Source organism: Pristis pectinata, chromosome 30 (genome assembly GCF_009764475.1).
Source record: "Pristis pectinata isolate sPriPec2 chromosome 30, sPriPec2.1.pri, whole genome shotgun sequence".
Classification (NCBI taxonomy): domain Eukaryota; kingdom Metazoa; phylum Chordata; class Chondrichthyes; order Rhinopristiformes; family Pristidae; genus Pristis; species Pristis pectinata.
This window is the reverse complement of record NC_067434.1, coordinates 3,696,571-3,723,879: the sequence shown is the minus strand read 5'-3', so window position 1 is coordinate 3,723,879 and position 27,309 is coordinate 3,696,571. Positions and strand designations below refer to the sequence as shown.

Here is a 27,309-nt window from a genome sequence, read left to right as displayed (position 1 = left end):
CTACTAACCCCAGGAAAGATGTCAAGACTCTGGTGAAGGTGCACAGAAAATTAACTGAAATGGTACTGGGGATATATGAATTTAGAGTAGAGATACTAAAGGTTGGATTTTTCTCATTGAAACACAATGTTAAGGGGGGATTGGACAAGTGTTCAAAGTAGAATGGCAAAGCTGATGCAGGCAGTTGATTAGCTTTGAGCATTTTCCTGAATGAATCGGATTCATAAAATTTACAAAATAGAAGGAGGCTTTGTATTTTTGACTGTTGAAGAGCTACCCAGCATGATTCCATCTTCTGAGCAGCACAAGGACAATGTGTCCCTGCCAACCATCAAGTATCCAATCTATACTAATCCATTTACCAGCACTTGGTCCAGAGTGTTTCATGACTTGGAGATTCAAAGGCTTGTCTAGATGTTTCAGCCTCCTCCACTCCCTCAGGCAGAGCGTTCCAGATCCCAGGTGCTCTCTGGGTGAAAAGCATAACTCGTTTGATCCCCTCAAGTTCTTAATCCCAACCCTAATCTTATCGCCTCTTGTTTCAGAGCATTCTGCTTTGGGGATGAATATTTCCTATCATCTACCCTATCCATGCCTCTTATAGTTTTATATACCTGTGAGGTCTCCCATCAGCATCCTCTGGTCCAAGGAAAGTAAACTTGAGCCTATCCAGTCTCTCCTCATAGCTCAAATGCTCCACCCAGGCATAATCTTGGTCAATACCTTCTGCACCCTCTCCACCACATTCACGTTCTTCCTACAGTATGGCAACCAGATCTGCACACAATATTCTAGCTGTGGCCTGATCAATATTTTATAAAGTTGTATCTTAACCTTCTTGCTCTTGTATTCAATGCTCTACTAATGAAGGCAAGCATCCCATGTGTCTCCTTCACCACTTTATCTGCCTGAGCGACTATCTTCAGGGACCCTTGGACTTTGCACTAAGGTGCCTCTTTTCCTGAACATTCCCTAGGGCTCTACCATTCATTGTGTATGTCCTACCCTTATTAGTCTTCCCAAAGTGCATCGCCTCACACTTATCATGATTAAATTCCATCTACCATTGCTCTGATGACTTTACTAACTTTATAAGTATCATCCTGTCACCTACAGTGACCTCACTACCAGCAACATTACTTTTTATGCCATCTGCAAACTTACTATTCACCCCTCCTACATTCATGTCCAAGTTGTTAATATATGCAATAAACAGCAGGATCCCAGCACTGGTCCCCATGGCTCACCACTGGTTACAGGCTTCCAGTTACAAGAACAAGCCCCCCAATGTCAGACTTAGCCTTTTATTTTCAAGCCAATTTTGGATTCAGTTTGCCAAATTGCCTTGGATCCCATGGAATCTATCATTGGACCAGTTTCCCATGTGGAACCTTGTCAAATCCTTAAGTCCACATAGACTACATCAGTTGCACTGCTTGCATCAGTGCATTTTTCTACCTCCAAAAAGCTCAAATCCAACTGGTCCATAAACCCGCAGATCATGTTCTTCAAGTACAGGGTCGTAAAGAGAGCTTTTGGCATATTGTCCTTCATAAATCAGGGCATTGAGTACAGGAGTTGGGATGTTATGTAGAAGTTGTACAAGATCTTGGTGAGGCCGAATTTAGAGTATTGTCTGAAGTTCTAGTCACCTATCTACAGGAAATGTATCTAAGCTTGAAAGAGTGCAGGGAAAATTTAAAAGCATGTTGCTGGGACTTGAGGACCTGAGTTATAGGGAAAGGTTGAATAGGTTAGGATTTTATTCCCTGGTGTGCAGGAGAATGAGGGGAGATCTTTACAGAGGTATACAAAATTATGAGGGGTATAGATAGGGTGAATGAATGAAGGCATTTTCTTCTCAGATTGGGTGAGACTAGAACTAGAGGTCATTGGTGTAGGGTTAAATATTTAATGGGAATCTGAGGGAGAACAACTTCACTCGGTGGTGTGAATGTGGAACGAGCTGCCAGTGGAAGTGGTGGATGTGGGTTCAATTGTAACATTTAAGAAAAGTTTGGATAGATACATGGATGGGAGGGGTTTGGAGGGATATGGTCCGGTGCAGGTAGATGGGACCAGGCAGAAGATCAGGTTGGCATGGTTTAGATGGACCGAAGGGCCTGTTTCTGTGCTGGAGTACTCTGACTCCACAGATCTAGGCAATTTTTAAACATGAAGGTCTCTGCCTTTCGCACTCAGGCAGTGAACTCCAGCCCCCTGCCTCTCTCTGGGTGAAAATGTATTTCTTCTTCTTCACCCCGCAACCCCCCCCCTCCCCTCCCCCAACCAATGCTACCAATCACTTCAAATCTATTCCTTTTGATTTTTGACTGCTCAGTTAAGGTATACAAGTTGGAATATTGTGTGCAAATCTGGTTGCCAGACTATAGGAAGGACGTGAATGTGGTGGAGACACAACCCACTCAGGACCACCTGAAGATTTCATCAGAATATTAATCTGCAGATATGTTTTCATTTTAGTTGTTAGTCATGTTTTTATCTTCATGTCTCTTCTCACTTTACTGGATTTAGCCTGATACGTACTTCAAGAATTCATTCTTCAGCTCACACCTTTTTCTTTGTCTCATCAGATTCTCTCTCCCCCTCACCACCAAGGAGCTCTGGCTTTGTTTCCCCTATTCTGTCCTCTTGTGAGAAATACCTAACCTGTACCTGAAGCACCTTCTCAAGGATCACTCATTTTTTTTTTGTTTTTCTGTTACTATTTGTCCGTTGCCATTCCCTGTTACTAATATTAATCCTATGATAGGACAATCACTCTCAGCCCATTGTTCTCCTACTGGCACTTGGTCAATTTAACTAATTTCCCCAATACTAGATCCAATATTGCTCTTTCCCAGTTGAGCCCAGATCTTAACTGGTCAAGGAAGTTCCCCTGAATGCACTTTAGAGACATACAGCATGGAAACAGGCCCTTCGGCCCTACTCATCCGTGCAGACTGTTGCCCAATGAGCTAGTCCCATCTGCCCGCGTTTGGCCCATAGCTCTCTAAACCTCTCCTATCCATGTACTTATGTAGATGGCTTTTAAATATTGCTAACGTGTCTGCCTCAGCCACTATTTCTGGCAGCTCATTCCAAATACGCACCATCCTTTGCATGAAGAAGCTGCCCTGATGTCCCTTCTGAATCTTTCACCTTTGATCTTAAACCTATGCCCTCTTGTTTTTAGCACTCCCTCTCCGGGGAAAAGATTATGTGCTTTCACCCTGTCTATGCCCTTCATGATCTTGTATACCTCTATCAGGTCACCCCTCAATCTCCTACGTTCCAGGGAATAAAGTCCCAGTCTGCACCACCTCTCCTTGTAACTCAGATTCCCAAGTCCAGGCAACATCCTGGTAAATCTTTCCTGCATTCTTTCTAGTTTAATAACATCTTTCCTATAACAGAGCGACCAAAACCGTACACAATACTCCCAAGTGCAGCCTCGCCAATGTCTGATATAACTGCAACATAACTTTCTAACTCCTATACAATGCCCTGATTGAGGGCTCACATGCCAAATGCCTTCAGCACCCCATCTACCTGTGACGCTGCTTTCAGCACTTGTATTCCTAGGTCCCTGTGTTCCATAACATTCCCCAGGGCCCTGCCATTCACTGTACAAGTCCTACCTTAGTCTGATCTCCCAAAATGCAATACCTCACATTTATCTGGATTGAAAGCCATTTGCCAATCCTTAGCCCACATACCAGCTGATCAAGGTCCCCCTGTAATTTTTCGTAACCATTAGTAATTCTTCTTTATCCTTCTCCTGTATCATCTTCAGTTTGATTTTCGGGTAATTCAATATTCCTTAATATAACCAGTCTGGATGACTTGCACATCTCTATTACGTCCTTGTATATTTGATCATCTGTTTTTCTTTCACACTTTGGAGATCCATAGAACATCCTCAGTATTGTGCTCATACCCTTATTTGCTTCTGAACTTTTAAGAATTCTGTCCTTGGCCCCTCAAGGACATCCTATCTTTACAACATTATAGTGTCTTCCTTGATCAGTACTGTAACGTCTACTCCCTTTACTCTTTCCAGTTTTTAATCTTCTGTGCGCTTTGTATTCTTGAATGTTAAGTGCTCAATCTTCAACATGTATAAGCCATGTTTCCTTTTTCCGCACATCTATTTGTACAATTGGTTCACCAACCTTATTCATCTTAGTCCATTAGCGTGTGTACAACTTAAATCTATCTTTGTATTCCTTAAATCCTTCCTAATCTGCTATCTAATATGCTGCTACCACCTCCTCTACTGATATCCAACAATTTCACTGCTTGATCTTTTCATCCCTATTAAACTAAGTTGGTCCCAAAATACATCACCTCGCACTTGTCAGGATTAAATTCATCTGCCAGCACTCCACAACTTTCCACCTTGATTTATATTCCGCTATAGCCTTAAAAAAAAGAGGCATAGAGTAGATGTTCAAAATCTTTTTCTCATAGTAACGGTATCAGAAATAAGAGGATGTGGGTTTAAGGTGTGCGGAAGTTTTAAAGGGGATTGAAGAAAAAGTGTATCAGCGATGTGCTGCCAGAGGAGGTGGTGGAGTTGGGTAGAATCACTGCGTTTAAGAGACATTTAGACAGGCACTTGAATAGGCAAGGCGTGGAAAAATACAGACCTAATACAGGCAAACGGGATCTGTGTAGCTGAGCAAAAAGGTTGGCATGGATGTAGTGACCTGAAGGGCCTGTTTCTGTGGTGTACAGCTGACTGTAAAAACCATCAATTGAGCGCATCTTTGCTTAGAGGCCCTAAGAAATAGGGAAAATTCTTGGGAATAGATAAATTGATGGATTTTTGGAAGAGAATTGAGGTAGCTGAATTTGCATTATAGAATTGAGAGGAAATCAAGATAATTAGCCCAAGCATAGTTACTGAATCAAAGATTCAAATAAAATGTGCTAAAAATGGGGGAATTGGGAAATACCTGGTACTTTTTTTTTCCCACAAAATATTTGAAAATTGTTGCTCTGGGCAATTGAAGCAGATAGTCCTCTCCCTAGAAATTCTCCCTGTATTATACTATGGTGAGAAGGTGAAAGTTGGTTAAAGAAAAAGGGTGACCTGTTAGGCCAAGGGGTGTCTTTGAGTTGCAAACTTTGTTTTAACATTAAACACTGGTTTTCTGTCACGAGTGATGTTGATCAAAAAGATAATGTGAGGAAAAGCTGGATTTTGGTAAAGCAAGGTTTGCATTTATTGCATGTGGCAGCCATACTTGTTTGTGCTAATACATCAACCCAAACAGTTTCTTAGAATTTTTACAGTTAAGTTTGGTACTTTGGTTCCTCTGCATAATAAGGATGTTTGATAAGTAGGTCCATGTGCAGTAAACTTGCTGAATGTGGTATTGATTCAGTGGATCTTTATTGCTTGTATTAAAGTGGTCAGACTGTGTGATTCTGAGTGCTATTATGCTGCTCCCTGTGCTCTTCACTATCATGAAGCAGAAACAGAAAATGCTGGAAACTCAGCAGGTTAGGCAGCATCAATGGAAAAAGAGGGAGTTAACTTTTCAGTTCTAAGAACTAGTTCTGACAAAGGGTCTTTGACATGAATGAAACGTTAACTCTTTCTTTCCACAGATGCGGCTTGACCTCCAACATTTTCTTCATTTTGTTTCAGATTTCCATCATTTGCTTGTTCTGATTTTCATAACCTGGAAAATTGATTGTACCCCATATTATTAATTTGTAACCCTGATTGAAATGTTAATTCATAGGCGTGGAGGAAGTTGAATACCTGCATATTTTACCAAAGCATTTCTCAGATGGACATCTCTGATGCAGTGCTGAAGCTTGACTGTTAGAATATCTTTGAATCTGCTGCTAGAGTTCTGTACTTCATGTGTATAAAATCATGAGAGACAGAGATAGCGTGAATGTGCACAGTCTTTCTCCCAGGGTTGGGAAATCAAGAACTAGAGGGCATAGGTTTAACGTGAGAGGGGAGAAATTTAATAGGAACCTGAGGGGCAACTTTTTCACCCAGAGGGTGGTCAGTTTATGGAATGAGCTGTTAGAGGAAGTGGTTGAGGCAGGAACATTAACAACATTTAAAAGGTACTTGGACGGGTACGTGGATAGGAAAGGTTCAGAGGGACATGGGTCTGTCCTGTATAACAATGCCCATACAGCCCATCAGTATTTGCTCATCCCACTAGGTGGTGCAAAAGCACTAATTCTCTCCAAGTTTCTAACACCATGATAGGCAAGGACATTGGGAAATATGGGTTATTCCTTGCTGTATTTATGCATAACCTGAAAATAGTGACTTTTCCTTTGTCTTGACATAATTCTTTTTAGATGATACTTGCTTTTTTGACCTAAATGTGCATATATTCTTACCAGGAACTGGAAAAGGATGTGGAACCAATGGCAGAGGCAGAATAGGTCAGATCACAGATTCATGGAAGTCTGTGGTACTGGAGGCCATTCAACCTATTGTGTTAGAAAATAGGTTGCTTTAGTCAATGAAACTTCTTTCTTCTTACAAATCCCATGCTTTGACTTCTTGATAATGTGATAGTTTTCCCTCAGATCTTGCCACCAGTCATTCTTTACATTAACAGAGGAGGTTCCTTTACTTAGTCTAAAAGACATATGGGTAGGTTAATTTGGGTTTAAAATGGGCAGTGCGGACGTGTTGGGCCGGAAGGACCTGTTATCACACTGTAAATAAAATTAAAAAAAAAATAGTAATTACTGTGATACGCTGGTACCAACCATTACTGAATCAGCTGTAATACTCTGATTTCCCACAGATAGTTGGTAACTTTTTACAGTTTCTCCCCTCTGCAGAAGTTGCTGTCAATTGCTGGGTTTGGGTTTGCAGCTGCTGCTAGCCCTCTTATACAAATTGGACCTGAGGCAAGGGTAAGAGCTCTGAGTAATTTAGAGGAAGCTGAGTGGAATCTTTGTTCAGGGAAGAAGCACAGGGTGTTTGGATCGTCCTTGTGGTAGAAAAGGGAGTAGAGGTGGAGGTCTGACTCTGTGGAGAAAAGTTGATGGCTAGGACCTCAATTGTCAGATGAGGCACAGCTGTAAATGAGGAGAAATAGGATAGGAAAATACTTGTTGGTGTAACTGGTCCAGGAGGAAATAGAGAACTGGTGTTCAACCTCCACTAGGTGGAGGTCAGAGAGAATGGAATATACACGTTGAGAAGAGTCCTTAATTTGCTGCAAGGCATTTTTAGTCATCTTTGGCTTTGAGGTGCTGTGTAAATTTAGATGCTGACATTCTCTTCTAAGTTAATATTATCGTGCACTAATTCATAGAAATGTGACACCAAAATACAAATCTGTTAATGCAGTGTGAATGCTGATACAACTGAAATTAATATTGAATTTGTACTTTTTACATTTAAACAGGCAGAAGATGGATAAAACAAATGTTTATTGGGGCTTTCCTGATCCCAGCTATGGTGTGTGGAACTGCATTCTTCATAAACTTCATTGCGATCTATTATCATGCATCCCGGGCTATTCCTTTTGGAACAATGGTAAGCATGGCAGCACTGAACAGGAGCGTTAAATGGTAATGGGCCTTTGTGAAGATAAGTGTAGATTAGATTTGCTCTTCAGCTTGTCCTTCCATAGAAAATTGTTACTCCCCTGCATCAAAATCTGTGAATAAAAGCAGAAAACACTGGAAACAGCTAGCAGGTCTGTCAGCATCTGTGGAAAGAGAGTGGATACATTAGGCCCTTAAGGATTAAAATAAATTAGTTTGCAGTTGCAGGGGTATGGGGGTGGGGGGAGGAGGGATGGATGTGGCAAAGAAAATGATAGAATATAGCCAAGGTGCCTATTGCGATATGCTGCTTACAAAGTCATTTGGTAGATGAATAAGGGCAGTTAGAAAGAGAGAAAAGCAAAGGGATACGTCAAAGCTGTGAAATGCAGCTCCGAGCTGTTACAAAGGACTGAATCCAAAAGAATGCTGGAAATGCCCATTGGATCAGGCAGCATCTATAGAGACAGTCAAGAAAACTGAGTTTATATTATAGGTGGATAAGCTTGCATCAGAACTAGCAAGTTCAAATACAAGTAGAGAAAGCAAATTACCTGAAATTGTTAAAGTCAATATTAAAACTCAAATGCTGCAGAGTATTAACTATTGAAGAAAATGAAAGTTCCCTTATATCCCTAAATTAACAAATGAAATAAAAAGCTCTCCTCAAAATTTGTGAACAGGGACAAAAAGATGAGTCAGCAATAATCAACCTTGCTCTTATCTCTTGGAGGACAGCAGAATGCGAAGGGGGTTCAATACATGTTGGGGTGGGGTGGGGTGGAGATTTTCATTGGCAGAGTGTCAGCAAAACCTTTGGAGTCATTCCTAAGACGGACTACCTCCCATTTTTTCCTTTGTTATTTTAACTCAAAGGAGTAAAGAGGCAAGTTATCTTCAAGTTCCCAATGGTTCCAGGTATTCAGTACCCTTTTGTATTTCTGCTTCACATTGTACTATTTGTTTAGCCTAGAATTGTTGCTCCTTAAGTGTTCTTCTTCCATTCTCAATAGTATGTCGTCAAGGCTAATCCTGGTCCCAGGCTGGGATTTTTTTGAATATCAAGTAAACATTTTTAAAAATGGTCTTGATTTACAATTCTCCTTGTTCCAAAACAATGGAACGTTTGGGTCATTTCGGCGAACTTCGGAGCAGCTAAGCTTTTTTTTCTCTAATCGGGAATAGTGGGGCAATACTGCGCAGGTGCGTGATGTAAGTGGTTAGCGCGTGAGCAGTTTAAAAAGAAGACCGCCGTATCCAGCGGGCAACAGAGGGAGAGCAGAGTGATTGGGCTTTGGCTCAACGGGCTTAGGCAGTGATGGGGTGAGGCGGGATCCACTTATCTATCATTCTTTTCGGCATCAAGAAGCAGAGGCTATCTGCAACAACACTGGTGAGTAGCTGGTAAGTAAGGGTAAGGTTTACTGTTATTATTATAGATTTTTAAGTAGACACCAGCTAGGGAGGAGAAAAAACTATTTCAGGTGGAGGGCATGGCGATGTGCTGCAGCTGTTTGATGTGGGGGCTAGTGGACCCTGCTGTGGTGCACAGTGAGTGTTTGAGGCTGGAGGAACTTTGGCTCCGAATTGATGAGCTGGAGTTGCAGCTTCAAACACTGCGAAGCATCAGGGAGGGAGAGAGATACGTAGATCTCTTCTGGGGAAGGTGGGACCTGTACAGAGTGGATGGGTTACACCCAAACTCGCGGGGGACCAATATCCTTGCAGGCAGGTTTGCTAGTGTGGTTCGAGAGGGTTTAAACTAGTTTGTGAGGGGAATGGGAGCTGGAAGGATAGGTCAGTGGAAGAAGTGCATGGAGTAAAGTCAGATCTAATATAGAGGCTTTGAGGAAGGAGAAGCAGAGTATAGGGTATAAAAGTAGAAAGGTGGATGGGCTAAAGTGCATTTACTTAAATGCAGGAAGTATCAGGAATAAGGGTGATGAACTAAGAGCCTGGATAAATACGTGGAACTATGATATTGTGGTTCTTGCAGAGACTTGGCTGTCACCAGGGCAGGAATGAATATTCCTGGATTTCAGTGTTTCAAAAGGGATAGGGAGGGGGGGAGAAGATGAGGAGGGGTGGCGTTACTGGTCAGGGATACTATTACAGATGCAGAAAGGGTGGATAATGTAGATAATGAAGAGTCAGTATGGGTGGAAGTTAGGAACAAGAAAGGAGCAGTTACTCTACTGGGAGTATTCTATAGGCCCCCTGGTAGCAGCAAAGATACTGAGGAGCAGATTGCGAGGCAGATTTTGGGAGGGTGCAAGAATAACAGGGTTGTTATCATGGGAGATTTCAACTTCCCAAATATTGATTGGCATCTGCTTAGTGCCAAAGGTTTAGACGGGGCAGCGTTTGTAAAGTGTGTTTAGGACGGATTCCTGTCACAGTATGTTGACAGGCCGACTAGAGGGAATGCCATATATTAGATCTAGTATTAGGTAATGAACCGGGTCAGGTGACAGATCTCTCAGTGGGTGAGCATTTGGGGGACAGTGACCACCACTCCCTAACCTTTAGCATTGTCATGGACAAGGATAGGAGCAAAGAGGACGGGAAGATATTTAATTGGGGAAGGGCAAATTATGAGGCTATAAGGCTAGAATTTGCAAGTGTGAATTGGGATGACATTTTTGAAGGGAAATGTACTATGGAGATGTGGTCGTTGTTCAGGGATCTCTTGCAGGAGGTTAGGGATAAATTTGTCCCGGTGAGGCAGAGAAGGAATGGCAGGGTGAAGAAACCATGGGTGACGAGAGGTGAAACAACTAGTTAAGAAGAAGGCAGTATACATAAGGATTATGAAGCAAGGATCAGATAGGGCTCATGAAGAATATGGGTAGCAAGGAAGGAACTTAAGAAGGGGCTGAGGAGAGCAAGAAGGGGACACGAAAAGGCCTTGGCGAGAAGGATTAAGGAAAATCCCAAGGATTTTTTCACTTATGTGAAGAGCAGAAGGATGACCAATTACAGACAAAGGTGGGAAGATGTGCCTGGAAGCTGTGGAAGTGGGTGAGGTCCTCAATGAATACTTCTCTTCAGTATTCACCAAGGAGAGGGGTCTTGATGATGCTGAGGACAGTGTTGGTAAGGATAATGTTCTGGAGCATGTAGATATCGAGAGAGGATGTGTTGGGAGCTGTTAGAAAATATTAGGACAGATAAGTCCCTAAGGCCTGACAGAATATTCCCCAGGCTGCTTCGCGAGGCAAGGGAGGAAATTGCTGAACCATTGGCTAGGATCTTTGAGTCCTCATTGTCCACGGGAATGGTACCAAAGGATTGGAGGGTGGCGAATGTTGTCCCCTTATTCAAAAAAGGTAGTAGGGATAGTCCAGGGAATTATAGACCATTGAGCCTTATGTCTGTGGTGGGCAAGCTGTTGGAAAAGATTCTTAGAGATAGGACCATGGGCATGGTCTGATCAGGGACAGCCAGCATGGCTTTGTGAAGGGAAGATCATGTCTCACAAGCCTGATAGTGTTCTTTGAGGAGGTGACCAGGAAGATTGAGGGTAGTGCAGTGGATGTGGTCTACATGGATTTCAGTAAGGCATTTGACAAGGTTCCACGTGGTAGGCTTCTTCAGAAGGTTAGAGGGCATGGGATCCAGGGAAGCTTGGCTGTGTGAATTCGGAATTGGCTTGCCTGTAGAAGGCAGAGGGTTGTGGTGGAGGGAGTGCATTCAGATTGGAGGGCTGTGACTAGTGGTGTCTCACAAGGATCGGTTCTGGGACCTCTACTTTTCGTGATTTTTATTAATGACTTGGATGAGGGGGTAGAAGGGTGGGTTGGCAAGTTTGCAGACGACACAAAGGTTGGTGGTGTTGTGGATAGTTTGGAGGATTGTCAAAGATTGCAGAGGGATATTGACAGGATGCAAAGCTGGGCTGAGAAGTGGCAGATGGAGTTCAATCCAGAGAAGTGTGAGGTGGTACACTTTGGAAGGACAAACTCCAAGACGGACTACAAGGTTAATGGCAGGATTCTGGGTAGCGTGGAGGAGCAGAGGGATCTGGGGGTTCATATCCACAGATCCCTGAAAGTTGCCTCACAGGTGGATAGGGTAGTTAAGAAAGCTTATGGGATGTTAGCTTTCGTAAGTCGTGCGATCGAGTTTAAGAGCCGCGAGGTAACGATTCAGCTCTACAAAACTCTGGTTAGATCACACTTAGAATATGTGGTCTGTGTCCATTTCCGGTCGCCTCATTATAGGAAGGACGTGGAAGCATTGGAAAGGGAGCAGAGGAGATTTACCAGGATGCTGCCTGGTTTAGAGAGTATGCATTATGAGGAGAGACTAAGGGAGCTAGGGCTTTACTCTTTGGAGAGGAGGAGGATGAGAGGAGACATGATGGAGGTATACAAAATATTAAGTGGAATAGAAAGAGTAGACAGTCAGCGCCTGTTTCCAAGGGCACTAATGCTCAGTACAAGAGGGCATGGCTTTAAAGTAATGGGTGGGAAGTTCAAGGGAGATATCAGAGGAAGGTTTTTTACCCAGAGAGTGGTTGAGGCATGGAATGCGCTACCTGGGGTGGTGGTGGAGGCAGGTACATTGGTCAAGTTCAAGAGATTGCTAGATAAGCTTATAGAGGAAGTTAAAATAGAGGGATATGTGGGAGGAAGGGTTTAGATAGTTTTTAGGCAAGGTTTAAAGGTTGGCACAACATTGTGGGCCGAAGGGCCTGTATTGTGCTGTACTTTCTATGATTCTATGAAAATCGCATCACTTCTAATCATATCTGGTTGCTGTTGTCTAAGGATATAGTCCATTCCCAAAGTGTTTATTACTGAGGAGTTTTGCAGATTACCCTGACTGCGTATCAGAGGTCATTAATGTATAACAATATCTAGTTATTTTTGGTGTTCCAATTTGTCTTCGATTGATTAAACTGCTGTAAGAAAATGAATCATCACTTTTTGGTGTACCCTACCTCTTTGTGTAATTGCTTGTCATTTTTATTACAACCCGATAGCTGTGCTGATGGCTTGATAATATTTTCAGCTATATGGCAAGTTGGAAAGTTTCTTATTGAAAGACCTAAAATTTGACATCTAGTAAAATGACATTAAGTATTTTTAAAAAAAGAACAATTTCTTAAAAATGAAGATGGAATGTGCAGAGGTGAGTTGGGATCCAATACTTCCATTTGTTTAACAGTGGTGACCAAAGACAGATTTCACTCCTGTTGATCTCTTGTGTAAAGATTTGAAACTATCAGTTTATGTGGAGGAAATGTGGAGATCAGCAATTTCTGTGGCGAAGCCTGAAATCATATTCCATGTATGTGCCAGATCTGTCTCATCCCTTTCATAAGGTGTTGATAACCAGTCATGTTACCTGAGAACGTTCCAGATTTGCCCATCATTGGCGTGCTATGTACATGTTGTAGCTGTGCTTACAACATGAAGCATCTCAGGACTGGTCAACAGCAAAGGTTCCCAGGTATGCCTGTCCTTGAGAGGCAAGTGGTATGTAAGTTTGTAATTAACCTGGCACACTTTTTAAAATTTTTTTAAAAAGTTTATTTACAGCGTGGTAACTGGCCCTTCTGGCCCAACAAGTCCGCGCCGCCCATTTTAAACCCCCAAATTAACCTACCCGTACGTCTTTAGAATGTGGGAGGAAACCGGAACACCCGGAGGAAACCCACGCAGACATGGGAGAACGCACAAACTCCTTACAGCGACGGGAATTGAACCCCTATCGCTGGTGCTGTAATAGCATTGCGCTAACCGCTACACTACCGTATGACAGAGAATGAACCAGATTGCTGTTGAGGAGGATTCAACTTTGGGCCAAGAGTTGCTGTAAGAGCAGATTTGTTTTAATATTGGTTTTAACATTGTGGGCTTCATCGGAAGTTGCACATAAGAAATTAAAGCAGGAGCAGGCCATTCAACCCCATGGTTTACCATTCAATAAAATCATTACTGAAGTCTTGCCTCAGCATCACTCCTGTATCTCACTACTTCCCACAATATCTCCTGGTTCTGGTGCTAATTCCTTCTGGTTATGTTAGTAACAAATGAAGACGGCAGTGGTTGAATAATTCTGAAAGCTCAAGTGCCAAGTGAAGCTTGCAAAATTGAAATTCTATTAATGTTAAATTGCTCCCTGTGCCACATTTAAGCTGAGTAATAAACACACCTACATTTATATGTTTGCTGCAATTATGAAACTGAATTAACATTAGACATTTGTCTATTGCCTTTCATCTGGAAGAATGTTTCAGTTCTTAACATTCAGGAAGAATGTTAAGAATGCTTAATGTAGAAGAACCTAAATACAGTTTTGTACATTAAACCTTGGATTGGAAGGATATTGCTCAGTAATTTTTCTCTTCTGGCTGTCAACATTACAATATTATGTTCTGTCTGTCCATCTTAATGGGCTATATTTTAATTGGTCCACAACACCTATTCTGACATCATGCAAAGAAAATTTCTTAGTTTGGAAATTTAGCGGCTACTACGTTGTTTTGGATCAACTTGTCTTATAAATATTCTGCAACGCAAGTGGCAGCACTTTTTAATATCTCACAATGTTTTTAGATCTTATGCAAGTTATGGTTTACAATTTGTTAAAATATTTTAGTGGTGCAGTATGAAGAAGCAGCAAAGTTGAATTAATCTTTAGATGCTTGTTTTCCTCTTTCGAAGGTTGCTGTTTGCTGCATATGTTTTTTTGTCATCCTTCCACTGAACTTGGTGGGGACGATTCTCGGCAGAAATATGTCAGGGCAGCCCAACTTCCCTTGCCGCGTAAATGCAGTACCACGTCCAATTCCAGAGAAGAAATGGTAAGTAGATGTGAAGATTTATGAACTATTTATTCAATTGCACATTATATGATTTGAGAAAATGAGTATGTTAAACTCAGTTAAAGCTGCAGCTTATGCGAGCAGTGGAAATGATTTGGGGGAGAAAACTCGGTAGATAAATCAGTGCTGCTAGTTCCAGACACCCCTGTACTGGTGAGATTGAAATGAAGTAATGTCACCAAACTCTGCCATTCAGACTCAATCATGCACTAAAATCTAATCACAGCAACCTGTCATTTGAGAGACCATTCTGATACTCAACTGAAATCACTTGGGAGAGCAGCTAACTGGAGAAATGCGGTCTCCAGCCTGCTTTAGCCACCTACCTTGAGTCTTTCTTGCATTTATGAATATGCTTGAGCCCTAATGTACATTTCTTTTATTATTTCCTCTTGCTGCCCATTCTAATCATTTTGAGTATTCAATCTTCGCTGCTATGGTGTCTTCTTTGCCTCAATGCAGACAATTGAAGTCTGTGAAGCCTAACTTGGAGTTTCTGTACAGTCACAGAATCTGTTTCCATTCTTCTTATTTGACCATCCTTGAAGGTTGAATGAAGACTTCATAACAGCAGCAAAAATGCTTGCACTTACATGGCACATTTTTGTGTTGTAAAACATCAAATGTTTTCAACAACAAAAACAGGGAATGCTGGAACTCTGTCAGTTAGGCAGCGTCGGGGGAAAGAAACCATTTAACATTTTGGGTTAGAGACCCTTCCTCAGACCTTGGTGTATGGGGTAGTGTTACTGTTATGTTTGCAAACACAGCTTTTATTTCTCTCTCACACGTGCACACGGTTAATCATGCAGTACTTAGGGCTCGGGCAGGTAGTTAGAGCCTACACAATATCCATTACACTTGACTGGTCACAGGTGTCTTTGCTGGGCTCCTGGAGTCCACGTTCTCTGCTCTTCACAGATGTTGGTCTCCTGACTCGGGTGGTGCCAGTGCCATCTTCACTGCCTTGGTTGGAGCTCTCAAAGTAGACCTTTGCTGCCTACTGTCACAGTTCTTCACTGCTGACCACCAGGACAGAATTATCACTGCTTTGGCTTGCTGAACGGAGTGGGGGTGGTGTAATTGTACTCCTGCTGTGACCTTTCAGAAACTCCTCCTGGCGTGACCAATCGGATGGCAAGACGGGATGGCCACTACTCGTCACTTCAAAGTATAACGGAGGGGGTGGGGGGAAATCTTTGAATGCAACCCTCCAGACCAGGTAGGGCCAATAAACTGAGGGTCCATTTAGTCTGCCTCTTATTGTTTTTCTTTCCCTGGACTGATACTTGTGTTAAATATTTAATCAGTTATTGACGGACCTGCATTTTAGTCATTGTCACCTATTCTTGCCATGGGATCACCAACGTGAGTTCAGATTGAATGTCTGGTCCAGCGAGTTTTTGTGTTTGGATCCCACACTAGTCCAAGGTCAACTTGGCCAACCTTCCCATCATACCCAGCTGCCTGTTCCGAGGAGCTGCTAGGCCACAGTAGGTTTTGAGTAACACTTCAGTAGGAGAGAGATTCAAAGGATGAATTTCAAACCCAATGGTCATGTTTTCTGAAGGCACAGTCATCAGTTTGAGCAATGACAATTGGGTAAGAAGACAGATTTTGGAACTTGAAAGACTGGAGTTTACAAAGACAGAGGCGAGAGAGACACAAGAGACTGCAGATGTTGGAATCTGGTGCAAAAAAATCTGCAGAAATTCAGCAGTGTGAGCAGCATCCGTGGGAGGAAAGGAATTGTTGACGTTTTGGGTCGAAAGTGGAGAGGTGAGATAGCCAGTATAGAGAGGGGAGGGGGAGTGGAGTGACAGGAGTCAGGGGTGATTGGTGGGCTGAGGAGGGCTGTAAGATGACAGGCAGGTTGCACCAGCTAAGGCAGGAGGTGGAGTTGGGAGACGGTGACAGGCCCCCACCACCTACCTTCACAGCCCTCCCCCTTCTGGTTCCATCCACCCACAACACACACAATTCAACCCCCCACCCTCCCAAATCTGGTTCTGGTTCCATCTGCCATTCACCCCTCCCCTCGTGATTCCCATCTCACCTCCTTTACTTATCAGATTCCAGCACTGGTAGCATTTGTATTCCTGCTCATCTCCCTCCAACCTTTACACTCACCTTCCCCCATCTCACTCCTTTCACCTCTCATTTTTTTCTCTCTGTCTGCCTCATCCTATCATTCACCTGCCACTGTCTCCCAACTCCATCCCAACCCCTCCCCTGTCCTGCCACAACTCCTTTCCTGATGTTGCTCGACTCGCTGAATTCCTCTGGCACTTTGTAGGGAGAGGCAAGGCTCTATGCTCTACCTACCTTTCCTGTCAGATGCCATCATCTTTGGCCTTTTGTCACTTCCACCTGTTAACTCTGATCTTTTGGTGCTATTCCACTCCCACATCCACCTATCACCCCCCTCACCTGGATCCACCTATCACCTGCCAGCTCTTGCTCCATCCCTTCCCTCCACCTTTTTTATACTGGCCACCTCCCCTCTATGTTTCAGTCCAAATGATGAGTCTCGACCTGAAATGTTGACAGTCCATTTCCTTCTATAGATGCTGCCTGACCTGCTGAGTTCCTTCAGCTTTTTGTGTGTTGCTCCAATTTCCAGCATCTGCAGTCTCTTGTGTCCCCAGGTTTTTATCTTGGCAGGTGAAATGATACCTTGGAGGAAACTTGCTCTTAGAACCAAACTAAAAAGTTTCTTCCTAGTGGAAATATCAAAAAGTACCACATCAGTGGATGAGGCTTTCTGTTGTAGCGTTGTTGGCTGATGCTTACTTTGACTTTGTATTGCAGGTTCATGGAGCCAGCTGTTATCGTATGCCTTGGTGGAATCTTGCCATTTGGTTCTATTTTTATTGAGATGTAAGTTTTGTTTTACTGTTATACCTCAGCAAAAAGTTTTGCTGGCCTGGGTTTTGTAGACTCTAGTGGAATTTTTAGACATTGGCCAAAAGTGATCTCGTGATTTCTGTGGCATGGATTTCACCTTTCCTGATGGCTGTGTTGTGTGTTTGTTCAAAGGCAGACAAAACAGTGAAGAAGGCATAAGGCACACTTGCCTTCATTGGATGCGGCATTGAGTACAAGGGTTGGGACATGTTACAGCTATATAGGGCATTGGTGAGACCGCATCTGGAGTATTGTGTGCACTTCTGGTCCCGTACTATTAGAAGGATGTGATTAAGCTAGGGAAGATTTAGAAAAGTTTCACAAAGATATTACCAGGACTAGAGAGTTTGAGTTATAAAGAGAGACTGGATAGTTGGGGATGAAGGGGTGACCTTACAGAGATTTATAAAATCTTAAGGAGCATATATGTAAATGATCAGTGTTTATCCCAGGCTAGAGGAGTCTAAAACTAGAGGGCATTGGTTTACAGTGAGGGAGGAAAGATTTAAAGGGGACCTGAGGGGCAACTTTTGCACACAGAGGGAAGTGGGTATATGGAACGAGCTGCCAGAGGAAGTCTTGGAGGCAGGTATAATGCTTAAAAGGCATTTGGACGGGTACGTGGATAGGAAAGGTTTAGAGTGAAATGGGTCAAACACAGGCAAATGGGACTAGCTCAGGAGGGCATTTTAGTCAGCGTGGATGAGTTGGGCTGAAGGGCCTGTTTCTGAGGTGTTCAACTCTATGGCTGTCTGACATCGAGTAACACAAGATGTCGTCAATCTGGCTTAACAGCCAACCACATCAAAGTTCTCAAACAGTACAATTTTTAACATTCAGAGCATGAAACAAAGATTGTAATGTGCAGATAAGATTAAGATATAAACTATTATAAACAATTTCTTTTGAAAATAGTTGTATTTAAAGCACAGGATTTTGAAATAATTGAGGGAATGAAAATTTACACAATTACTTGAGAATAAGTAGTGGTCAAACACTACTTTTGTTTAGAATACTGTTTAGAACAGGAGTAGACCAAGTGTAGTGGAGCTGTAAACTGAGTTTTACCAGTATAAATCATTGCAGGTATAAAAGCTGTGTCATTTTATTGTGTGGTTTGTGGCTAAATTTATAATTTGCATTGTTTCAGAGTGAATGATTAACACTGTGCAGAGTAAAACTATCTAGAAAAGGAAGATGTAAACTGAATTACTACTTTTTAAAAAAGTGAAATCGCAATAGCTTAGATGAAATTGTTAAAAGTGAAAACTCGAGTATAGTGAGCCACATTTAAACACAAGCAAAATGTTGCAGATGTTGAAGGTCTGAAATAAAACGAAATATTGGAGATACTTGAGCAGCATCAATTAGAAAGTCATCCTCTGGAAGCATTGGTTTGTTTTCCAAATGTGATCTGACCTTAGCATTTCCAAGATTCTTTGTTTCTGAACAGCATTGAAGTCCTATTATAAACATATTTGTCTGCTATCTGCAAAGAATGGAAATAGATATTCTGTAGTGCCTGCTTTGCGGCATTGTTGGTTCTTAGCATGACAAACACACCAGAGGGATGTTGCAATGTTTCAGAAATTGTGTAGCATACTACTAAATTAATTCACTCAGTTCATTAGCACAGTTGCTAGTTCCACTTCTGTTTGCAACTTCAACAAAACCAGGAACCACCAAACTTAAACAGCTCTTGCGTTTTTGTCCAGAATCATGCCAGGTTTAAACTTGCTTTTTTTTACTATTTAAGTGAAAATGTCACACTACCATCTTTATTGATGTAATTTTAATGTTAACTGCAATGATGTATTGAATTTCCAGTCATTGTGTGGAGTTGATTTTAAGTTGACATCTAGTATCCTCTCCCCTCCAAATTGTTCAGTGTTGGAAATGCCATTTTGTCAGTTTGTATTCACAACATTTTGAAATTCTGTGCAGTTCAGGGAATGGTTTATTCTTAGCCATTCTGTTGTAAATAATTAAATTTAAATTGGTCCTTTGCACTTAAATACTGGAATGCAGCATTCTTGTTCTGCATTAAAATGTTATAGTACCTTTATTTACACATAAATATAATGCTTTGTGGAAGTGAACTGGAGGATGTGCTGGGATCATTTAGCAATACCAGTACTGAAGTTCGTAAATCCAGACTGATGATTGTTATACAGAGCACATTGCTGATGGGTGCATGGCGGTCAGTGGAGACGGCTCTGAGATGAGTGCAGAAGAAATGCATCCCACATTGTTGAAAGGAACTGTGTCATGGTGTTAATGCACTGAATTAATCGCAACCTGTGTAGAGAATGGATTATATGAATTTGTGCAGTTGTCACTAACACTCTAAAGCTACTCTGTTCACTGAAGTTTAAGCAAATAAATCAAAAGAGCAGTGTTTTATTATTTTTCTCTCCTTAGGTATTTCATCTTCACTTCTTTTTGGGCTTACAAGATATATTATGTATATGGTTTCATGATGCTTGTCCTGGTTATTCTCTGCATAGTCACGGTCTGTGTTACCATTGTCTGCACTTATTTTCTGCTAAATGCTGAAGACTACAGGTGGTAAGTTATCTCCAACCTGTCTGTTTGAATGTTGGTTAAATGTTCTTCTATTTGAGTCTGAGAGAGGCTTTAACACAAGTGTTTCCTGCCACCCTAGTGGACCAGACTCCCAAAGAACCTGATGCTGTTTTTTTTCTTCTGTTGGGCTCAGTTCTGTTGATACCGGGTGCCTCCAGTACCTTGTCCAATTGACTGTTCATGTGGGGAATTATCGGTGCAATTCAGCAAGTTTTGTAACCATGAAGGGCTTTGTATCCTGAGTGTTGATCTGTGCTCACCTACAGCACATTGGGGATATAGGTTGTAATGTTGAATAGGAGCCATGGTCTTTTTGAAAGTCCCATATGTTCAACTGTAACTGCCAGTTTTGTCCTGTGGTAATACGGAATTAATTTTACTTTGTGCCAAGATCAGCTTGAAACATCAAAATACTTAATAGATTAATATAATGAATTGTTAAACTGAGATTATAACAGTTTGTTTCAGAAGCTGACATTTTGTATGAAAAATGTGTTGTTTCGTCAATTTTCATTGCAGAGGCCTTGAACCATCCACCTTTTTCAGTAGTGAATCCCCATAGAGAGTGGGGTTACACCTTTGTCATGTGACTCCCATTTCTGACTCAGCTTTTGGTTCAGGACAAAAACTGTAGTACAAAATCTGTTTCTAAGATTAAAACCATCTGCAGCTATCAGAATTTGGACTATTTTACATTATAAAGTAACATCTGATTTAATACAATTACAGCACTTCTCAAAGTGGCACATATAAGTGCATTTTCTTAAGACTGCGTTGTCTTTAAGGTGTGTTCCATTTATAGAATGCTTTAATGCCCAGAGTGATGTTAAACATTATGATTTAAGGAGTCCTTTTTCAACATTTCATGTACGGCTTTTGCAGGCAATGGACAAGCTTTCTTTCGGCAGCATCCACTGCAGTCTATGTTTACATGTACTCCTTCTACTATTATTTCTTCAAAACAAAGTAAGGAAACAAGTTTATTTGTCTAACATATAGTTGAACTGTCATGCCAAATAGTGGTCTCCACGTTCCTTGATAATTCAGAATATTTGATCTAGATAGAGGTAAATTGGTTAAATGAGCTTTTTATTAAATTAAAGCAATATGCTTATCTTTTCCTATTTTCTCTTTTAAAAAAAATTCAAATATTTCCAAGGCAGTAATGAAATAAGCACAGGTCTTTCACTGGAGATACAAGGGACTGCAGATGCTGTTGTCTGGAGTGACAAAACAAACTGCTAAGGGAACTCAGCGGGTTGAGCAGCAAAGGGATAGTTGCATTTCGGGTGAAGATCCTGCATCAGGGCTGAGAGGGTAGTGGGGAGATGGCCAGTATAAAGAGGTGAGGGGTGAGGCAGAAACAGACAGGCAATAGGTGGAACTGGGTGAGGAGGGGGATGATGGGCAGATGGAGCCAGGCGGGAGGAGGGGAGGGTAGAGCTAGAGACAGAGGTTGGAAAATGATAAATGGAGACACTAGACTGCAGATGTTGGTAGCTGATAAGTAAGGAAAGTGATAAGTGGAACCAGATAAGGAAGGCAGATAGAATCAGCTGGAGGAGAGGATACAAGACCCAGTAGGTATAGTGTGTGGGTGATAGGCAGAAGGGAACAGTGGGGGAGGGGAGAACCTGGGTGGATCAGACCACATACAGGCAGATGGGATTAATTTAAATTGGCATTATGGTTGGTACAGACATCGTGGGCTGAAGGGTCTGTTCATGTTCTGTTCTAAGAGTTGAATGATTTTCTGTAAGATTGTTAAATGTTTGTATATTGTGCACTAATAAATATTCTTTCATGCTAAAGGATGTATGGACTGTTTCAGACGGCATTCTACTTTGGGTACATGGCAGTATTCAGCACTGCACTTGGGATCATGTGTGGTAAGTGCTGTGTTGGAAGCATACAGAGGCTAAATCAGGGTCTGGGTGGGTGATATACCCAGCATTGCAGGCATTGGATTTGCTTTGTCTAAACGTGGATTATGGATTAGAATGAAACCATGAACAATCCCAAATCCAATAGTCAACATTAGTTTCAATTCACCCTTAGACATAAAAGCTAGTAATGCTTTCTCTAAATAAGGAGCTGTGATTTGTTTGTCTGTTATACCTGGGTTTTGCCATTTATTACCAAGTATGTAAAAGGTACCAAATATTGTGTATGTCTGGTGATAGCAGGATCTAGCTAGGCACTGAAATTGACTGTTTAGTAGATTGTTGAGACCAGATGTCAAGGTTCAGCGAGTAGCCTATTGGGTGAGGATCACCTGAGCAACAATATCCCATTTAGAATCAGAGGAAGAAGTTGCCTGCAGCCCCACAGAGGTGACATCCATCCCGCCAGTCTCCAAACACTCGGCCGTATGTAGGGGCTGCCATATGTCGGGAGTCTGTAACTTTGGGGGGTGGAGGGTACTGTATCTGGTCTTTATCACTTTGTCTGTGGGAACTTGCTGAGTGCAAAAATGGTTGCAGTATTTCCTACCTTACAACAGTGAGTGCAGTTCAAAGAAAAAGGGCTTAATTGGCAGTAAAACACTTTGGGACTCCCTGAGGTTGAGTCTAGCTGAAAATTTGAAGCTTTTTTTTCTTTTATTAGGCAATTAAGCATTTCGGGGTAATTGGAATGGAAACATACATAAAGATTTTTATGTAACGTTTTACCTGCTTCAGTGGACGTGGACTGTGATATATATGTATATCTGAAACCACTTAGCGAACGTACATCTAAACCAGATTTACTGCACTTAAAATCTCATGTTGCCCATTATGTTTGAGCTATCTGTTTAATAGGTTTAAAATTCTGATCCCTTAGTCTCTTTTTTTCCTTCCTCACATTCTGCTTCAAATATTAATTATTTTCTCTGCCTCCCATCCTGTGGTACTGCATTTCACACTCTAACTAAGCATCTGTGAAATTTCCCCAAATCCTTTCCTCAGCCTCCCTATGACTTTATATTGATATTCCTCCATAGTTGACCACCCAACTTTTAGGAAATTGTTTTTCGAGACTATATTTATGTAATAGAGTATTTAACAATAAAAAAGCCAAAGTATTAACTACCATGAATTGCTGATACCAAACTAACTTTCCTGGGAGGCTCTGCTTTTAAACTCAGCCATCCTAACTTGCAAATCCTTTCGTTCCATCGCCTCCATCAAAATGCAATAGGTCTAAATGTAACTTTATGTACAACATTAGGTTGTTTCTATAAGCAGTGGAACAGGAGGATTTTCCTGGCATTTGACCTATTTTTATTCGACCGACATTCCCAAAGCACATTATTTAGTGATTATTATATCGCTTGTGCAAGTTGATTGCTGTACTTGTATGTTATTATTCCTCTGCTATAAAGGGCTCTGGCATGACCAGATATCTATTTTTAAAAGACTTGTCACATTATATCAATATGACAGCAATAGAGGTGGAATCTGGAGCACCCAGGATGTCCAAGATCTTGCAGGTAGTATTGAGACAACATATTCAAACCATTTCCAGGCATTTAACTTTTGCTTCCCAAAAGATTTCAGCACCATAGGGTTTTTACCCATTCCGTGAACGAGTTTCGATGAAGATTGATTGCCGTGATTAGTCAAGCACTCCAGTATTTTTTTCTTGCTTTTCCAAGATTGTAGAAGGTGAATTAGATGGACCTTGGTCCAGCAATTCATTTATTCCACTTCACATCCTTTTCTTGTATCACTCTCTGCCCCCATTGCCCACACAGCCTTACTTTATTCTGTCTCTACCCCAGAGAAGAAAAACCTTCCCAATTCATGTGTATTTGCATGCAAAATCTCTGCTATAGAACCTATGATCCCTCTTCCATTAGAGAAATTCTTCATTTACTGAACATGATCCCTCTTCCACTTTTTATCCTAAGTACCCATTACAGCATTAACCTCTCTCGTCCTGAAGTCTTCTCCCGATTCACCCACCCCAGTTCTTTCAGGAAATGACCAAGACCCACCTAATTCACATTCAAATACCCTGGATCTCTGACAAAAAGATGACAATGGTGTTGATGACTAATTATGGCAATCTCCATCAAGATGTGAACAGATACGGTGGGCATGAAATGAAAGTCACAAATACTTAGATGTGGGAAATCTTAAAAACAGAAGCTGCTAGAAGCACTCAGCAGGTCAGGCAGCATCTGTAGAAAGAGAAACAGTTAATGTTTCAGGTCAAAGACCCTTCATTGGAACAGATTTAGTGGGCAGCTGATTTAACCATTCATCGCCAGATCTGACTGTAATCTGAAAACGACTCCTGGCTTCTTTTCTCTTCTGCAAACCATCTTATTAGATTACACTCCCTCCCTCTCCCCTACCCTTGCCTACAGTAAGTTCAAGTCCTAAATTTGTCTTTTACTTCTCTCTCTTTTCTAGGTCATCACTGCAAACTTCAAAAACTCTCCTCTGCCCTAGCCCTGAAAGTGCCCTTTCATCCTTCCTACTTCCTCATGTCCTCTCCAAGTTCATCATTCCTCATCTGCGGTGCACAAAACCACTGACCGTCTGGCTCTGCTTGCTGCAGGAACAGGCCCTTTGGCCTACAATGTCTGCACCAACAATGATGCTAATTTAAACCAATCCCATCTGCCTGCACGAGTTTTGTATTCCTCCAATTCCCTGCATGTTTCTGTGCCTGTCTAAATGCCTCTTCAATGTTGCTACAGTATCTGCTTCCAACCACCCCCCCCCCCATGGTACCTACCACACTTTAAACAAAAAAACTTGGCTGGCACATTTCCTGTAAACTTTTCCCCTCTAGTATTAAGGCTGTGCCCTCTAGTATTTGACATTTCCACCCTGAGAACCTCATCATTGCCTCTCATAATTTTGTAAACTTCTATCAGGTCTACCCTCAGCTTCTGATGCTCCAGAGAAAACAATCCCAAATTTGTCCAACCTCTGACAGCTAATCCACCAGCATCCTGGTGAATATCTTCTGCATCCTCTCCAAAGCCTCCACATCCTTCGTGTAATGCAGTGACCAAAACTGCACACAATACTCCAAATGTGGCCTAACTAAAGTTTTATACAGCTGCAACATGACTTCCTGACTTTTATACTCAATGCCCTGACCGATGAAGGCAAGTATGCATACACTGCCTTTTACCACCCTATCCACTTATGTTGGCACTTTCTGGGAGCTATAGACTTGCACTTCAAGATCCCTCTGTGCATCAGTGCTCTCAAGGGTCCTGCCATTACTGTATACTTTCCTCTTGTATTTGACCTCCCAAAGTGAAACACCTCACACGTCCAGATTAAACTTCATCTGCCATTTCTCCACCCATATCTGTAACTGATCTATATCCTGCTGTATCCTTTGATAACTTTCTTCACTGTCTACAACTCTTCCAGTTTTCATGTCTGAAAACTTACTGATCAGTCCATTTACATTTTTGTCTAGAGGTCCCAGCAACTATCCTTGTGGAACACCACTGTCACAGGCCTCCAGTAAAAATAAGCCACCTCCACCACTACCCTCTGTCTTCTATGGCCAAGCCAATTTTGAAACCAATCTACCAAGTCACCATGGATCCCATGCATCTTAATTTTCTGGATCAGCGTACCATGATGGACCTTGTCAAATGGCTCCATATAGACAACATCCACTGCCCTACCCTCATCAGACATCTTTGTCACCTCCTCAAAAAGCTCAATCAAATTTGTAAAATATAACCTGCCCCCCCCCTCACTGCTGACTGTCCCTAAATACTCCAAGCTTTTCCTATCCCTAAGAATCCTCTACAATAGCTTCCCTACCATTGATATAAGGCTCACTGGCCTATAATTTGCTACATTATCCCTGTTGCCCCTCCTTTATTAATGGATATTCATCGTTTTTATTCCTTGGATACTATATCCCTGTCCTTAAATCTGTCAGTTCCTCGGTTCTTGCAAACTATTACCCCAAACCTATCTGCCATTTCCTCTGCAGAGTTGTTGAACAGACTGTACATTTCCATAAATTCGGTGCCTGTTTTCCCTCAAGAGTCCGGCAACAATTGAATTCCTGTAGGTTTCCACCTCTATGGTACCAAGTCACCTCTGGTCAGAGTCAGTAAGAATGTCCCCTGTAACTTCAATGTATTCTTTGACCCTGTCCAATTAATTACACCACTTTGCACCATTGTCTGGGTGCCTGCCTGCCTGCACTCAGCTGGTTCCATCTTTATCTCTCCTGCCCCCATCTGAAGATCACATCAGGTGGTGTTATTCCTGCTCCTTCTACTGCTACTGGTTCCCTGCTCCCGTCAGGATCCTCTTGTCTGCGTTCTGCTCCTCAGCAAAAGCAGCGTGATTTCCTGCCTGTACAGATATCCACCGTCACCAATTTTCTTGAACCCTTCAAAGTCTCTGAATTTTAGGCATTTATCAGGTGTCCAGTATGGGAAAAGCAGATACCTGCAGCATGCCAAAGACTGAGTTCAATTCCTGCAGTCACCGTCACAGCTCTCAGCCCCACTTAGGAATTACCTGCCCATTAACAACCTTAGTCCAGTATTGAATACTGAGGGAACTGGACCATATACATAGATCACTAAGATGGCCTATATCCTTTGCTGCAGCATTACCCACCTCCACCCCAATTGATTTCTCTTGTTTGTGAAACACTCACTTATGCCAATTACCAGCAGACCTGAGAGCAGTGCTCTACTGACTGCTCTTCCAACATTTGAGGTCTGTGTCCTAACTGGTACCAAGTCCTATTACTGTATCACCCACCTGTTCCATGAGGGATAAGCTCCATTTTAAAGCTTTGATTTAAGTTCCCGTCATGGATTTGCCTCTCCCTGCCTCAAATCTCCTCCAGCCTTGTCACCCCCTTTAACTTGTATGCCATTTCTGGCCTGTTTCCATTCCATATGGCCCTGTGAATCTGAGCCTTCAGTTGCCAGGACCCTAGAACTTCGAAATTTCCTCCCTAAACCCCTCTTCCCTCATACTTCCCTTTCCTCCTACAAGACCTACATTTTTAACTTGGTATATCTGTCCTGAGTTCTATTTGTTCAGGCAGGATGACAGATTTCCTTTGACACCCCTCCTGTGATCTGCCTGAGATATTTTGCTATGTTAAAGGTGCTGTATTAGTCCCTCTTGTTACTGCATCTGAAAATGAGACATTAACCTGAGAGGTCTATAATGTTTCAAAATGTAACCCTTAGCAGCAAAACCGTCCATATCCATGCAACAAGAACTATACAGAAATTTCCTCCGCTTCTCCCTTTTGGATACAATTTTAATTTCATACCCTTGTTACTGACCATCTTGCACCCTTTCCCTATCCCAGATCAGAAGTGGCCCTTTCCAATTCAACATCGACATCTGACATTTCTCTACCACTTCAATCCCCTTGTATAATGGGATGCCCGTGCCTGCAGCAATGCTATAGGAGTGATATTGCCAGCC

At 42.0% G+C, this 27,309-nt stretch overlaps 1 protein-coding gene across 1 annotated transcript in view; it reads left to right on the top strand.

The window, feature by feature from the left end:
• tm9sf3 (transmembrane 9 superfamily member 3) overlaps positions 1-27,309 on the top strand; it is a 74,821-nt gene that overhangs the window by 45,905 nt on the left and 1,607 nt on the right. Inside the window, exons 9-14 of the mRNA XM_052041606.1 lie at positions 7,407-7,537; positions 14,223-14,362; positions 17,195-17,263; positions 19,712-19,858; positions 20,759-20,842; positions 21,689-21,765. Coding sequence (XP_051897566.1) covers positions 7,407-7,537; positions 14,223-14,362; positions 17,195-17,263; positions 19,712-19,858; positions 20,759-20,842; positions 21,689-21,765 — 648 coding nt within the window. The remainder of the gene's footprint in view (positions 1-7,406; positions 7,538-14,222; positions 14,363-17,194; positions 17,264-19,711; positions 19,859-20,758; positions 20,843-21,688; positions 21,766-27,309) is intronic.